Genomic DNA, 13501 nt, shown 5'->3' on the forward strand with positions numbered 1-13501 from the left:
AGGGTTTTGTTCTTTGTTTCCTATTGTAAAATGTCTGGAAACACAGGAAGATGACAGTTGTATTGGTTAATATTTTGAAGACTTTCTTCAAATGCTTGCGGGCTAGGAGCAATTTGAAAACAAAAGCCTAACTGCTTGCACGCAGCTCGGGACGAGGGTGTGGTATTAAATGAAGTTACGCAAATCATGCGTGATCCTGGACAGCGAGCCGAGCTATTGAAACGTTCAGTTACTGACCGAAAAAAATAAACCACCTTTCCCTAAAACCGCTTTTCCTTTCGTGGTGTAGGGCTGGGAGATTTGGGGATGCCTGATGCCTTCTTCCCAAAGCACCCGCTGCGGCTCCGGGGGTAAACGCCTGGAGAGTCGGGTCTGGGTTTGCTCTGAGCCTGGGGAGGTGCGGCGGGGAGGGGGCAGCCCCTCAGAGCTGCCTCGCTGGCCTTTCCCCTGTTGTTTCCAGCTCCCCTTCATCACAACGAAAGCAAAACCTCTGCAGCTCTTGCTCCGCGGCTCCCGGCCCTGCTCGGAGCTCGGCAGGTGCCGGGGGGCTCGGGGAAGGGGGGGGGGGACCGGGGGGGGGCTCCGCTCGCAGCCGGGCCGGGGGAGGGGATGGCCCCCCGGGTCTGGGGGCCCAGAAGATGCTCGGCTTCCTAATCTGCGCGGCCCAGCCCCGGCTGTTCTATCTTTAACACTTCCTGTTGGTTAGAGGAGCCGGCTTGCAAATGCTCGTGTTTCCTGGCTGGAGGCACGGCGGGCTCCCCGGCTGTCGTGACCGACCCTGCCCGGCCGCCTCACGCACCGTGCCGGCAGCGTGGCGGCTCCCCGTATCGTGACGGCTCCCCCGTATATCGTGACAGCTCCCCCCCCACACACACACACATATCGTGACGGCTGCCCCCGGGGGCCGCTACCCGAGCTCTTCCCGGGGGGGGGAGCCGGGGCGAAACCTCTCCCACGGCCGCATCCAGAGCGGGAGGCTGAGGGGAAGGAGTGAAAGGAAGAAAAACAGCCCCGCGATTTCCCGCACCCCCCCGGCCGGGGCCGTGCAGGTGGCGGGCACACAATAGCGACCCCGCCGCCCCCGGCCCCGCCGCCCCCTTCGCCGGCCGCCGGCAGGTGCGGCCGCTGCGGGCTCCGGCCCCGGGGTCCCCGCAGAAGGGATCGGGGCCCTTCCCGTTACGCCTCAGTCCCCGGTCCCGGCCCCCCCGTTCCTCATTTTCAGCGATTTCGTTGATTTTCCGCCGCCCGCCTCCCCCAGCGCACCGAGAGCCGCCCGTCCCCGACGGGGCGCGCTGCCGGTGCCGAGCCCCGCGCACCCCCAGGGCTCCTTTCCCCCTTCCCCGAGCCCGTCTCCTCCGGGCTTGGCACAACTCCCCGCCGCTCACATCCCAAATTTCCCAAGGCCGGGCTCCCCCCGGCTTCCCCGTCCCCTCCTCCCCAACATTAAGAAGGAGCCGGCCCCAATTTTTGCGAAGACACCGAGGGGAGGAAGGTGGGGACGGGGCCACTGCTCTCCAAAACATCGCCTCTCCGCGTGCTTTATTTACCTCCTCTCGTCCCAGAGCAGCCCACACCCCTTCCCTCTCTCTCTCAGCATCTCCAACAATTTATTTTGGCTCATTAAATTTAATTAAGAACGGAGTAGGTGTTCCATATTTAATCAAAAAAAAAAAATATGCAGGGGCATAATAACCTCCAAGAGGACTAAAATAAAGAATTGCTATTCAGATGCGGGCAGGCACAGTGCAATTTTTTATTACTCCTCTTTTTTTTTTTTTTTTTCCCAGTGTCTTTTTAAGAGCATCTAAGCACACACACATAAAAAGCTAGAAGGCATGCATTCCGGAGTTATTCCTATGCATATCCCTGCAATAATTTTCCGCTTTCCTTCGATAAAATTGCCAAATAATAATGAATCATTTCATAAATAATGGGTTTAGAAGCTTATCAGGGCAGGCGGGCCACTGCTGGGGTTTTATCTCTCTCGGCCACATTGCAGTAGTGTTCCGCTCTCCATACTAAATAGGAAACTGGACGTGATGTGGAATTAGAGCCTACCCAGCTGAAGCCACCCAACACTTACTACAAATATAGCCGCGACGCGTAGGCCACAAAATGGCTCCACTCACTTTTCCCAATGAAAAGCAAATGGTGAGTGGGGAGGGATCCGGCCCCACAGCGGGGCCGGGGCCGCTTGGGAAGGGTTGGGGTTTTGGGGGGGGGTTATTTTTTGGGGTGCTTGGGGGCTTCTGCGCCGTACCAAGGACGGGCGAGGGGGGAGGAAAAAAAAAAAAAGAAAAGCTCGGCTTTTCCGCGGTTGTGTGTAATTTTTTTTTATCGTTTTGTTCTTCTTTGATGCGGGTGGGTGAGGAGAGCAGCACGCCGTCCCTGTGAAATTGGGGTGCCAGCCCCCCGCGCCCCCCCGGGTGCCGCAGCAGGGAGCGGGGGCTCCGCACCCCCCGGGCCCACCGCCCCCGGCCTCTCGGGGGGGGGCCCGGCCGACGGATGGGGCCTTTCCCCTTCTCCCCCCCAGCCCGTTCCCTTTTCCCCCTCCGTTTTGGGGTGATTTCCCCCAAAGGGCAGAGGGAGAGGTGCGTCGCGGGGCTGGAAATTTCCTGCCGATCCGCGGCTGGAAAACAAAAGGAGTTTGAAGAGCAGAAACGAGCGGGCGGGGAATTAGTGCCCCCCCCCCCGCCCGGCTCCATTTTCTCGATGCAATTCCACCCAAACGAACGCAAAACACTGGATTTTTTTTACCGTTATTTTTATTTTTTATTTATTTATTGCTTTTTTTCCGATTTCGTTGTTAACGAAAACGGGAGGAGAGGCCACCGGGCTGGTTTTATTTCGTTGCTTAACGAAAGGAAAAGCTCCCTGCTCGCCATCCCGGTGCCGGGGGGGGGGGGAACGGCGCTCGCCTTCCTGTTGATCCGCAGCGGGGAACGGGGCCGGGCCGGGCGGGGAGCGCGGCCGCTCCCGGTCCCTATCCCGGTCCCTATCCCGGTCCTTATCCCCGTCCCTGTCCCCGTCCCGGTCCCTGTCCCTGTCCCCCCGCACCTGCCACCCGCCGCTCCTTGCGAGCCCACCGGCATAAAACCACCCCCGGCCCCCTTTGGGATTTCCTCCTGGGGAAAGCGGGCTCTCAACGTGTCCGAAAACCCACCCAATTCATCCCAAATATCGTGCTTATTTTTCCTCCCTTTTTATATTACATGTATTTTATTTCTTTTTAATTTCATTTCTTATTTTTCCCCGCCGAGGCCGGGTGCGGGTGCCCGCCCGGGGGTGCCGTCCCCTCCCTGCACCCCTCTCCCCGCCGGGCTCCGGCGCTCCCCCGACCCCACGAGATCCACCCTCTCCTCTTTTTCTCCCCCCCCCCCTTCCTTTCTCTTCCTCCCAGGATTTAGCAGTTTTATCCCGATGCGGGTGTCCTTCCTCTCTGTAAAGTCGTAAGTACCTTGAGGTGGGAGGAGTAAATTCAGCCTGACACCGAGAGCGCTTTTGTTGAAACAGGAGAGACTTGCGGTGTCCCTACTTAAATATGACACATGTGAGTAATCTCTTCCCATACAATATCGGAATAGGCAATTAGATTTTCTTTCGAGAGGGCTGGCGGGGAGGGGGCTGGAGGGAAGGCAGAAAGCTCGTGCTTTGCGTTGGTATTTATTTTTTTTATTTTTTTGGAGATGGAGAGATAGGGAGGGGAAAAAAAAAATAATGTTTTCTCTCTCAATTGGGGTTGAATCAGCCCAAAAGAAACGAAAAAATAATAATGCCCCACGCCAAAGCTGCAGGGAGGTCGGGGACGGGACGCGCGGTGCCGCAGCCCGGCGAAACCCGTTATTTATGGGGGAAAAAACCCAACGAGGAGGGTGTGTGGGGGGGAAGCAGCGCGGAACCGGTCGCGATATGGCTCCCCGCCCTCGGCTCGGGGTGCCCTGTCGCGATAGGAGTCGTTGGAGGGGCGGCAGCAGACAATGCCGGGGGGGGCGGGGGGGGAAGGCAGCGCCTCGCAGGGCGCCTGGCCCCTTCCTCCTTCCTGCCTCCCCGGCCAGGGGGGATTCGCTCCCCGCTGCCTGCCCTTAACCCGCTCCCCCCCAAATCGCCACGCCAGCTTTGTTTCCGTCTTCAAAATGAACGATTATTTTAAAAAAAAATAAAAAGAGACGGGGAAAAAAAAAAATAAATAAGGAGATGCCGCCGCGCAGGCCGGGCCGCGGTGTGTCCGGCCCTAGGGGCAGAGCCTGCGGGCAGAAATCCCCCCAAAAGGCAAAAATCCCCCCAAAATGGAGGGGCCGAGCCTCCCACCGCCCGGCTTGGCAGCGCAGCTCCCCAGCCCTGCGCCCCCCCCCCCCGGGCGGGGCCCCCTCGGCGCGGAGCGGCGCGGATCTGGGAGGCGGGGGGGAGGGGGGCGACGGGACCCGATTATGGGGTTTTTGGGGGGCAAAGGGGGGGTTCTGGGGTGCGTGCGGGGCCGGGGCGCCCCGTGACGTCAGAGCCGTGCATCGCTGCGTGGGGCCGGGGCGCTCCGTGACGTCAGAGCACAGCATCCTTGCGCGCCGTCGGGGCGGGATTGGGGTACCCCCCCTTTTCCCCTTGCCCCCCCCTTTTTCCCCTGTCCTCCCCCCTTTTCCCTTCCCTTTTCCCCTTGTGCTCCCCTTTCCCCTTTCCCCCCTCCATTTTTCCCTTGACCCTCCTTTTTTTTCCCTTGACTCCCCCTTTCCCCTTGCCCCTCCTTTTTCCCCAAGTCCCCCCCTATTTTCCTTTACCCCCCCCCCCCCGGGGCCGCTCTCACCGCCGCCTCTCCCCGCAGGACGATGGACAGGCCGCCCGCCCCGCCGCCCCCCAGTGACCCCCGCGATGCCCGCCCCCCCCGGCGGCACGACTCGGAAGCGGAGCCCACGAGCGAGCCCGACGGCAGCCGGGGGGGCATGGAGGCGCCGCCGGAGCCCCAGCTGCTGCTCAACGGGGCGGCCAAGGAGGCGGGCCGGCCCTCCCCCGGGCCCCCCGCCGCCGCCGCCGTGCCCGTCATCGAGCTGGTGCGCCGGGGGGGCTCCCTGGACATAAAAAGCCGGGAGGCGGCGGGGGAGGCGATGCAGAGAGCGCCGGGCTCCGAGCCGTGCCGAGCCGCCGAAGCCGCCTGCGAAGCCCGCATGGTGCAGCTGAGCCCCCCCGCGCTCCCGCTGCAGCCCCCCGGCAGGGCCATGCTCTACAACCTGGGGCAGCCGCTGGGAGCCATCGGCAGGTCCGTGCCCCCCCCTGCTTGCACCCCTATTTCCCCTCCGGGGGGGTCCCACGCAGCGGTTCCCCGAGGGGAGCCCCCCCCCCAGGGCCGTGGGGCTGGGGAGGGAGGGAGGGATGGAGAAAGGGAAGGGGGGGGGGCTCGGCTTAGTCATCGCGGGTTTGCATGTTGGTAACTTCGCAAGAAAGGGGGGAAAAAAAAATCTAAACGAAAAACTGTCGTTCCTAGAAAAGGAAAAAAAAAAAAATCCACGGCAGAAATACCGCAGGCAGAGCAGATATTCGAGGGGGGAGGAAAGGGGTCTGCCGCTGCTTTCAAGAGCTGGGGTGCCCCCCGGGGATAAATGCGGGGCACAGAGACCTGTCCCAGGGGTAGGGGGTCACGGGGGAGCCCCCTTTCCCCCCCCCGCCACCCGGCGACACGCGGGTGCGCCCCGACGGGGCGTACGGCCCCGGCTGCTGGGGGGCTCCGAGCAGCGAGCCCCCTGCCCGGCTGCGTGTCCCGGGGCCGTGCGGCTCTGTGCAGCCCCCTCCTGGCTCCTCACGCCCCGGGCTGGGCTTCGTGAGCCCCGGGCATCCCCCGGGGACAGGGAGCTGCTGGTTTTCTCCACCGCCTTCTCTGCCTCTCGTTTGCAGCGGATTTTTCGGCGAGCCGGACTCCTTCTCCATGTACGGCAGCAACCGGGTGAAGAGGAGGCCCTCGCCCTACGAGATGGAGATCACCGACGGTGAGCACCGGGGGGGCCGCTCCTGGCTGGGGGGAGCAGCGGCTGGACGGGGGGGGTCCCCACAGGGTGCCCCCTGCCCCGGGTAAGGCTCCGCGCAGAGCCCGGGGCTGGCGACCCGGCAGCAGCGTGTGCCGCGGGGGTTTCATTCAGCAGAGAGGTCCAGCCTGTGGTTAATTACCCTAGTTAATTACCCCCGTGCCCCGCAGGATCGCTTTGAGGCTCAATCCGAAGGGAGCCGCTGCGCTTGTCTTTGTGCGGGGGCTGGATCGGGCCATCGCAGTGCCGGGCTCTGCTCGCAAAGCCTTTCAGACACCAGCCTTCAAAAGGCAGAGCTCAGAGAGGTCTGAGCTGCCCCCAGACTGCCGGGGAGCAGAGGGGTAAGGGGCGCAGGGTCAGCACCGCATTTGTCCCGTAGCTGCCGGCACCGTGCTGCAGCCCGCTGCGGTCCCCTGCCCGGTCCTGGGTGGTCCCAAGGAGTGGGGATCCCCTTTGTGCTGGGGGGAAGGCAGCAGGGGAAAGGCAGGGCAGGATCTGGCCATCTGGGCTGGGCAGCCAGCGGGGCTTGCAGTAGCTCACGCGGAGCAGGAGGACGCACGCACACAAGGATGCTTGCGGAGGTTGACACGTCCACCTGCCTGCGGGTCGCCTTCTCTCTAGCAAATGTAAATGCTGCGTGCCAGCAGCCAGACAACTCCCTGTCCTTCCCTCCAGCTCCCTGTCCCCTTCTTCCCAATCCAAAATTAGATGTATAATCCACACCGCTCTGAAATAACACGGTGTGGAACGATGGGTTCGCTGCGTTATCTGCATTCGTCACTGTTTCTGTCCCCTTCCCACTTTCCTCTTCCATCTGTTCAGCACATTCAATCCGTCTGTCCAGGGACAGGGGCTGTGTCCCCAGGTGGGCGCTCGGCCCCGCACCACAACCTCGTTTTGTCGGGGTTTGGGCAGAGGCTGAATGCTTGCGGTGAGGTCCCTCACATCCTGGTGCCTGCTTCGCCCTTCGGTGCTGTTATTAAATTAGGTGTTAAGGGACTGCAGAGATGTTTGGTTGTAACCGAGTTGTTGGCTCTGTGCTCACCAGGTAACTCAGCTCTATAGTTTGGGCCCGATCCTGCAGGTTCTGGCTCGTTGATTTGCAGCGAGGAGGTTTTGGTGCTGAGCATGTGGGGAATGGGGACAGCAGTGTGCAGTGACCATGCCACTCTTACAAAATAGATCTACGCAGAGGCATAAATGTAAAAAAAAACCTATCTGCAAGAATATTCTGTAGCTTTGGAAGCTCATCTTTCTGCTATTTTTTCTCAGATTTGTAATTGCAATTAAAAAAAGCATCGATCGATCAATCAATTGGAACAAAATCCAAGCAGAAATTCTCAGCCAACTGCTTGGATTAATTACGAGGCAAGCTCCTTTATGATAAATGAATCTCTTCCTTATTATTACAGCTATGAGGCATTTTAAATTTCTGCACTGCTTGACACGCTTTGACCAAAGTCTGAGCTCTTTTTAAAATACGTGTTTAATTCAGTTACTGGCCTTGATGTGGGATCAAAAATTGTGGTGGTGTTAGAATTTCTGTTAGAGTCTCGAGCTTGTTCTGAGTGCCCCCCGATGAAAATGAACAGGTCTTCTGCCTCACTTCAAAATTTTATGAACAGAAGCCTCTTAGCAGGCAGCTTTCAGTGAATGAGATGCAGGTTTGATGCCTGTGAAGACTGAGATTTTTAGAAAATTAACAATACCATATTTTTTTTCTTATATTCTATGTGCCTAAAAATATTTTAAGCTGCATCTCCTTCTAGATCCAAGGCTGTTTGCTTGGTTTTGTCTGGGAAGAGCGTTGAAGTCTAGGCGTTGTTGCGTCACGGTAGGAGATGGCAGCAAGTCGAGCCGGGTGCTGCAGGTGGTCAAGGTCCCCTCGCTCCCCACCACCTTCCCCATCACCCTGGGGCACAGAGGGCAAGAGACTTCTCCCTTCCCTGAGCTCTTGCATGTTAATTCATTTGAAAATCATTTATGTGCTGCTCGAGAGGGGAAAATTGGCTTTACTAAGGCATGAGACCAGGATCTGAGTGGCTGGAGACGAGTTTCTTCCTGCCGCCTGCCTCTGCAGTCTGTGGGGACTTCCCTGCTCCTCCTGAGCAGGCAGCAAGGAGAAGGGAGTCCTTTGGGTGCCTGCACGTTGGAGAAGCTGACAGATTTAGCCTCCTTGGATGAGTGTCCCCATGCAAACCCTATGGCCAGGAGCATTTCATGTGACCGGAGGGGAGCAGCTGGACAAATGTCTCAAAGGGCTACGGGGCAGAGACCTTAGGGCACGGCCATCGATGGGTTGTTTGCAAGCCTTTGCTTCATACTTTGCGATGATTTTCTTTGTCTGTCATGCTTCCTACTCCGACAGTGGCTTCTGCCATGGTCTTTCTTCCATAGTTTGTAGAGATTGCTGTGTTCTTCCACTGTCAGCGTGCCCTGGAGGTGAGGATGGAGACGGATTATGGTTGTTTCTCCTTATATGTGCTAGTTTATGTGTACCCAAGGATCTGCAGTCCTGAGTTATGGCGTTGCTACTCCTGTAGCACCGTACTGTTGGGCTGATTTTTGCTTTGGGTTTCCCCTAGCGTGGAGGCAATGCCTAGGTCATGCCAGCAGGAATTACCCTGATGAGCTGAAAGGAGAATTGACGTTTTGTGCATCCATCCTGTGTTACACGTTCCCTCAGCAATATGGCAGTGAAATTCACATGTAACCGAGCCAAATGGAGACCCCTGGCAATTGAGGGTCCCTTCTCCAATTAGTGTCTGATAGGGAGCCCTCGCCCTGTGGTGCAGCTGTACAGAGACAGCAGGTGGTCCTCGGGTCAGCTGTAAAACTCTTCGTCTTCCACCATTGCATCACCCTTGCAGCAAGGGCACTGCTTTCACTGTGTGACATTGGGTCGAATCCTGCCACCCCACCGCACGAACCAACCGGAGGGCTGGTGGCATCTCCATGGTCTCTGCCAGCCCTGGGTCCTGGTGGTATCAGGGGCAGGAGGGGAATCTCTGGATCTTAGTCCCGTTAAAGCTTCTGCTCCTGCTGATCCCTCTGTCCCACCAGCATGTCCTTAAGAGACTTTTGAGATGGAAAATAAAACCATATGGTGACTTAGCCTTTTAATAGGGCTTTTGTTGCTGAAATACCCTGAAAATATGCCAGCTTTCTGCGCAGGTCATGGCGTGAGCCTTTCTCCTTGGAGAGCTAAATTTAGGCTTCTCAGAAGGCATCTAAAAAGATGCGACTCAACTTTTCCCTTCCACTGGACCGAACAAAGTTATGGCTATTGTGCCTCCTCAGGTAGCTGCCAGTTAGCTGGAAACTCCCACCTTGCTGCCTTGCTGATGTGACTAAAATAAATTGGTTAATTTGGGAAACAGCAACTTATTCACTGAAGTATTTAATGACTTGGTAAGGGTCAATCCTAATTCTGCACCGTTGCGATTGCAGGTCCTCACACGAAAGTGGTTCGCCGCATCTTTACCAACAGCCGGGAGAGGTGGAGACAGCAGAACGTGAACGGAGCCTTCGCCGAGCTTCGCAAGCTCATCCCCACTCACCCGCCCGACAAAAAACTGAGCAAGAACGAAATTCTGCGCCTGGCCATGAAATACATCAACTTCCTGGCCAAGCTGCTCAACGACCAGGAGGAAGAAGGAAACCAAAGGGGCAAAGGGAACAAAGACTCGGGGATAGTCCAGGAAGACCTCCTGCAGGATATGTTGTCTCCTAACTCCAGCTGTGGAAGTTCTTTAGATGGCGCGGCGAGCCCGGACAGCTTCACGGAAGAGCACGAGGCGCTGGACTCGAAGCACGCGCGGGGCCTGCACCACGCCATCCTCCCCGTAGAAGGCAACGCGCAGCGGTGATGACCCCCACGGCGCTCCCCGAGCGCGAAGGGGGAGGCGAGACCCGGGCGGGTGGGATTCGGGACGCTCTGCCCCGGGGCTCGGGCTCCCCGTCCTCCCGGCCCAGGACGGGGTGGGCGGCGCGTTGGCCGAGAGCAAGACCCAACGGGACGGATGCTCGGCGTTTAGGTACGGGACCGTACAAAGAAGCAAAGCATTGAAGTCGTCTTCGTTGTACATATCGCTCGTGGCGTGACTCTGAGGAGGGGAGGGCGACGCGGCCAGTGCCTCTCCAGCACTTCGAGGGTTTTTCAGATCGCTTGATGGCCACTTAAGCAGTCACCCAGCTGGGACAGGAGACACCGAACTCCTCTTTCTCTCCAGCCGAGGCCACGGACGTGGCTCCGGAGGCCACAGGGAGCTGCGGGCACTGCCGCCTTTCCCCAGGAGCGCATGCGGCTTCTCGGAGCCGGGGCCACGGGGGCCTCTTGTCCGAGAGCTTTGACTGTACCTTTTTAAAGAGGTGAAAAATGCCCTCAGCAAAAGAACTATTAAAAGGATTGAGACTTTTTATTTTTCTCCTCTTCTTCTTTTTATTTTTTTTTTCTCTTCCTTTCCCTTCTGCCCAACTCTGGATTGTTTGGGGTGTTGTATTTATGACGTGGGATTACTTCTGTTTAATGCCGCCACGCAGTATCCACTGAACAAAAGGTACATAGGTGTTCTCTGCTCTCCACCGCCCTCCACGTCCCCGATCCCTGTGCTGGTAACGCAGCAGGCGAGGTCCCGAGGTGGTCTCCTTGAGCTTCCCTGGCGCTTTTTGTAGGGCAGAGCTCCTCTCGAGGAAGATGAATTTCAGGACTGGTAAGGAGAGAAAACATCCCATTGAACCAGGGACTTTTTTGAATTGAAAAAAGCCGAGGGAATCAACGATGCACCAGCAGCGTGCATGTACATAGGGTTGTAAAAGGGTTTTGGTGGTATGGTATGCTTTGAATTTTTTGGTTTTGTTGTGTGAAAGTGATGGTCGTGCACCCGTGCCGGTGCCCGCAGGCTGGGCGCAAGGAGGCATTAGGAGGCCCTTGCCTGGGTGAGGCTGTTAGGAGGCCGCAGCCTCCCCAAATTTCCTTGCATAGGGTGAGTGCTAACAGCACCGTTGGGGTTAGGCTACATCCCAAGAGCTTAGGTGGCTGCAGAACTGAGGGTCGTGATGGACCCGATCCTCTGATCCCTGCCCCGGGTGGGTACTTGGGAAGCAGAGGCCAGGCACTGGTGCTGCGGGGTGCCCCCCTCTCAGCCCAATCTCTCCCTGTGCTCCAAGGCCCAGAAATTGCCACGTTACAGTAAAACAAACACACACATCCTCTGTAAGGGAAACAGCCCTTTGAGCAGGGATGCTTTCCATCACACTAATTCCTTCTCAGAGGCGCTGAGGTACAAGGGAACACAGGATTTGTGCGTGTGCCTGCCAGCATGCTCACATCGTAGCCTGGTTGTTTCTATCCCTGCTTGTTTTTAGGGTTTCTTTGTAAATAATAAGCATCGGGCTGACTTTTCCCAGCGTGGGGCAAGCACGTTAGTTGGGATGTGTTCCCCACCAAGGGCTCCAAGCTCAAAAAGAGGTTTCCAGCATAGCCCCAAATCCTCAGAAACTGGCAGTTTCCCACCTCTTATATTGGGGGAAAAGGAGGAAAATGCCCTCCTGTGTCCAGACCACCCATGTCAGGGGGTGCTGGAGTGATGCTGAGCAGTTACCGGTGTCCCTGGTACTGGGGCAGGAGAGGAGGGCAGCGGGGATGGACAGGGGACCCAGGGGCTGGCAAAGGTCCCCTGGGGCACCGCCACCAGCACCGGCCCCCTGGGAAGGGAGAGGGATGCTGTCACACGGGTCAAGCAGTTGTTCTCAGTTTTCAGCCTTTAAAATAACCCTGGGTCTTACTTTTTCTTGAACTGTTACAAGAAAAATCACCGACGCACCGAAATTTTTCATTCCCCACAATTTTGTTTTATTTTTTTTCCCTTTTCGGTAGCCGAACAGTTGACAAAATGGTACAACCTCCTCGACACCCGCACACACACCCACCCGCACGCACGCCTGCCTCCAGCCTCGTAGCAGGGCGCGCCGTAGTCCTCCCGGGGTATGTACAGTCGTACTTTAATTGTGATTTGAATGGTACATTTCCTCCACCCATCTCCCCTCCTGCCTGCTTCATGTCTTGGTGTGTGGAACATCGCCACGTTTCTGTTTGAGACGGCACTTTCGGTCAATGTCGTACCGTGTGATTGAATTCTCTCCTTACCATGATTTTTCTTCCAGCCCCGTCCCTCTCTCTGCCGCCCTCCCCTTGGGTTTCTGCATTTTTGCTGCAGAAACGAAGTGACCAGACCTGGTACCCTGATTCTCAACCCACTGTGGATGTGCTATTTAGAAAACACATTTGTTGTAATGTGTCTGTATATATAAATATATATATATAATGAATATATCGAGAATATTTCTAAATAAAGTTTTACAAAGCAGCCTCCACTCGCTCTCCTCTCTCCCCACTCCTTGCTCTCACCCACCGGTATTTCAGCTCCGTGCGTTACAGGACAGCCCATGCCCGGCCACCAAAAGCCATCTGTGGCCAGCGAAGCACTTGCAAAACAATTTACCCGTCCCAACAGGGCGGGAGGCCGGGGCGGGCGGCAGGAAGGAAGACGCGCTGTGGAGCAATCCCCTGCCGCGGGCCGAGCAGGCACACTGGGACTGCTGCGAGTTATTTGCAGGTCCCCGAAAGTCCCCAGCTGGTGGCCTTGTCCCTCTTTTGGGGCTGGGGCTGCTGGGGGCAACGCTGATTTTTCAGCCCCCAGCAGTGTTTGGCCATGTCTTTAATAGGTGGTGACAGCAATTCCTCTTTTTCAAAGAAACAAACAAAAACAAAACAGAAAACAAGAAGTGCTTGTCACAGCCATGTGCAGAAATGCTAAAAAACTGGTGAGCTGGTGACATTAACAATATATATATATATATAATATTTATAGGGCTACCTGGTGCATTGAAGATGCATGTGCAGCTGCAGCACGCCGTGACCAGCACAGCTCCTGTGACAAGGAGCAGGTGAACAAAACCAGTTCTGGTATTTCTTGGCTTTAATTTCCATGACTTCTGGAGTCACAAACTATTTCCACGTGCTCTTTTAGTGCATCCCTCACTTTTTCAAAGCATCCCCCGGAGCCGAGCTGCTACAAAGCCCGGCAGGCTCAGCACAGCCCCTTGGTGGGCGCGGGGCCGGGCGTTGGGCTGCAGCAGGGTGTTTATCTGCAGTCGTCCCATCACCGCTGCACACATGTGTTAACCCCCGTCCCGAAAGGAGCCGATAGCCCTCACGCCGTTTATCTCTCCCTCCCACGTCCCAGCCTGCTCCCTCCCTCCTGCCGCCAGGACAGGTCTCCCTCCACCTCCGCCTTCTGCTTATTTTTTTTAATGAAAACAGCCTGCTGGGTCACGCAGCCCTCGCCGGCAGCACGCTGTTTAGCTCAGGATGCACACACTCAAGGTGAGGGTTTAAAACCACCCCTTGCACACATACATTTAATATAGGGCTCTACAAAAAGGGCTGGGGGGGGGCCGATGCCGCCCACTCACCAACGTGTGTTGCTCCTGAC

The 13501-nt window shown here is 57.1% G+C and overlaps 1 protein-coding gene across 4 annotated transcripts; it reads left to right on the forward strand.

The window, feature by feature from the left end:
* The first annotated feature begins 1954 nt into the window (after positions 1–1954).
* On the forward strand, positions 1955–12373 carry TAL1 (TAL bHLH transcription factor 1, erythroid differentiation factor). Of its 4 annotated transcripts, XR_013954407.1 has the most exons (7): positions 1955–2151; positions 3401–3550; positions 4814–5245; positions 5878–5969; positions 9456–10717; positions 11884–11991; positions 12171–12373. XR_013954407.1 is itself a non-coding variant. In XM_080602747.1 (5 exons), coding segments are annotated over exons 2-5 (945 nt in total). In that variant the 5' UTR covers positions 1955–2151; positions 3401–3548; the 3' UTR covers positions 9875–12373. The 4 variants fall into 4 exon arrangements, 2 of the variants coding, with proteins under 2 accessions (XP_080458873.1, XP_080458872.1); XM_080602747.1 differs by having other exon boundaries at positions 9456–12373; XR_013954408.1 differs by lacking the exon at positions 3401–3550 and having other exon boundaries at positions 2028–2151; positions 11884–12373.
* The last annotated feature ends 1128 nt before the right edge of the window (positions 12374–13501 follow it).

Source organism: Anser brachyrhynchus (assembly GCF_964034855.1).
Source record: "Anser brachyrhynchus genome assembly, chromosome: 8".
Classification (NCBI taxonomy): Eukaryota; Metazoa; Chordata; class Aves; order Anseriformes; family Anatidae; genus Anser; species Anser brachyrhynchus.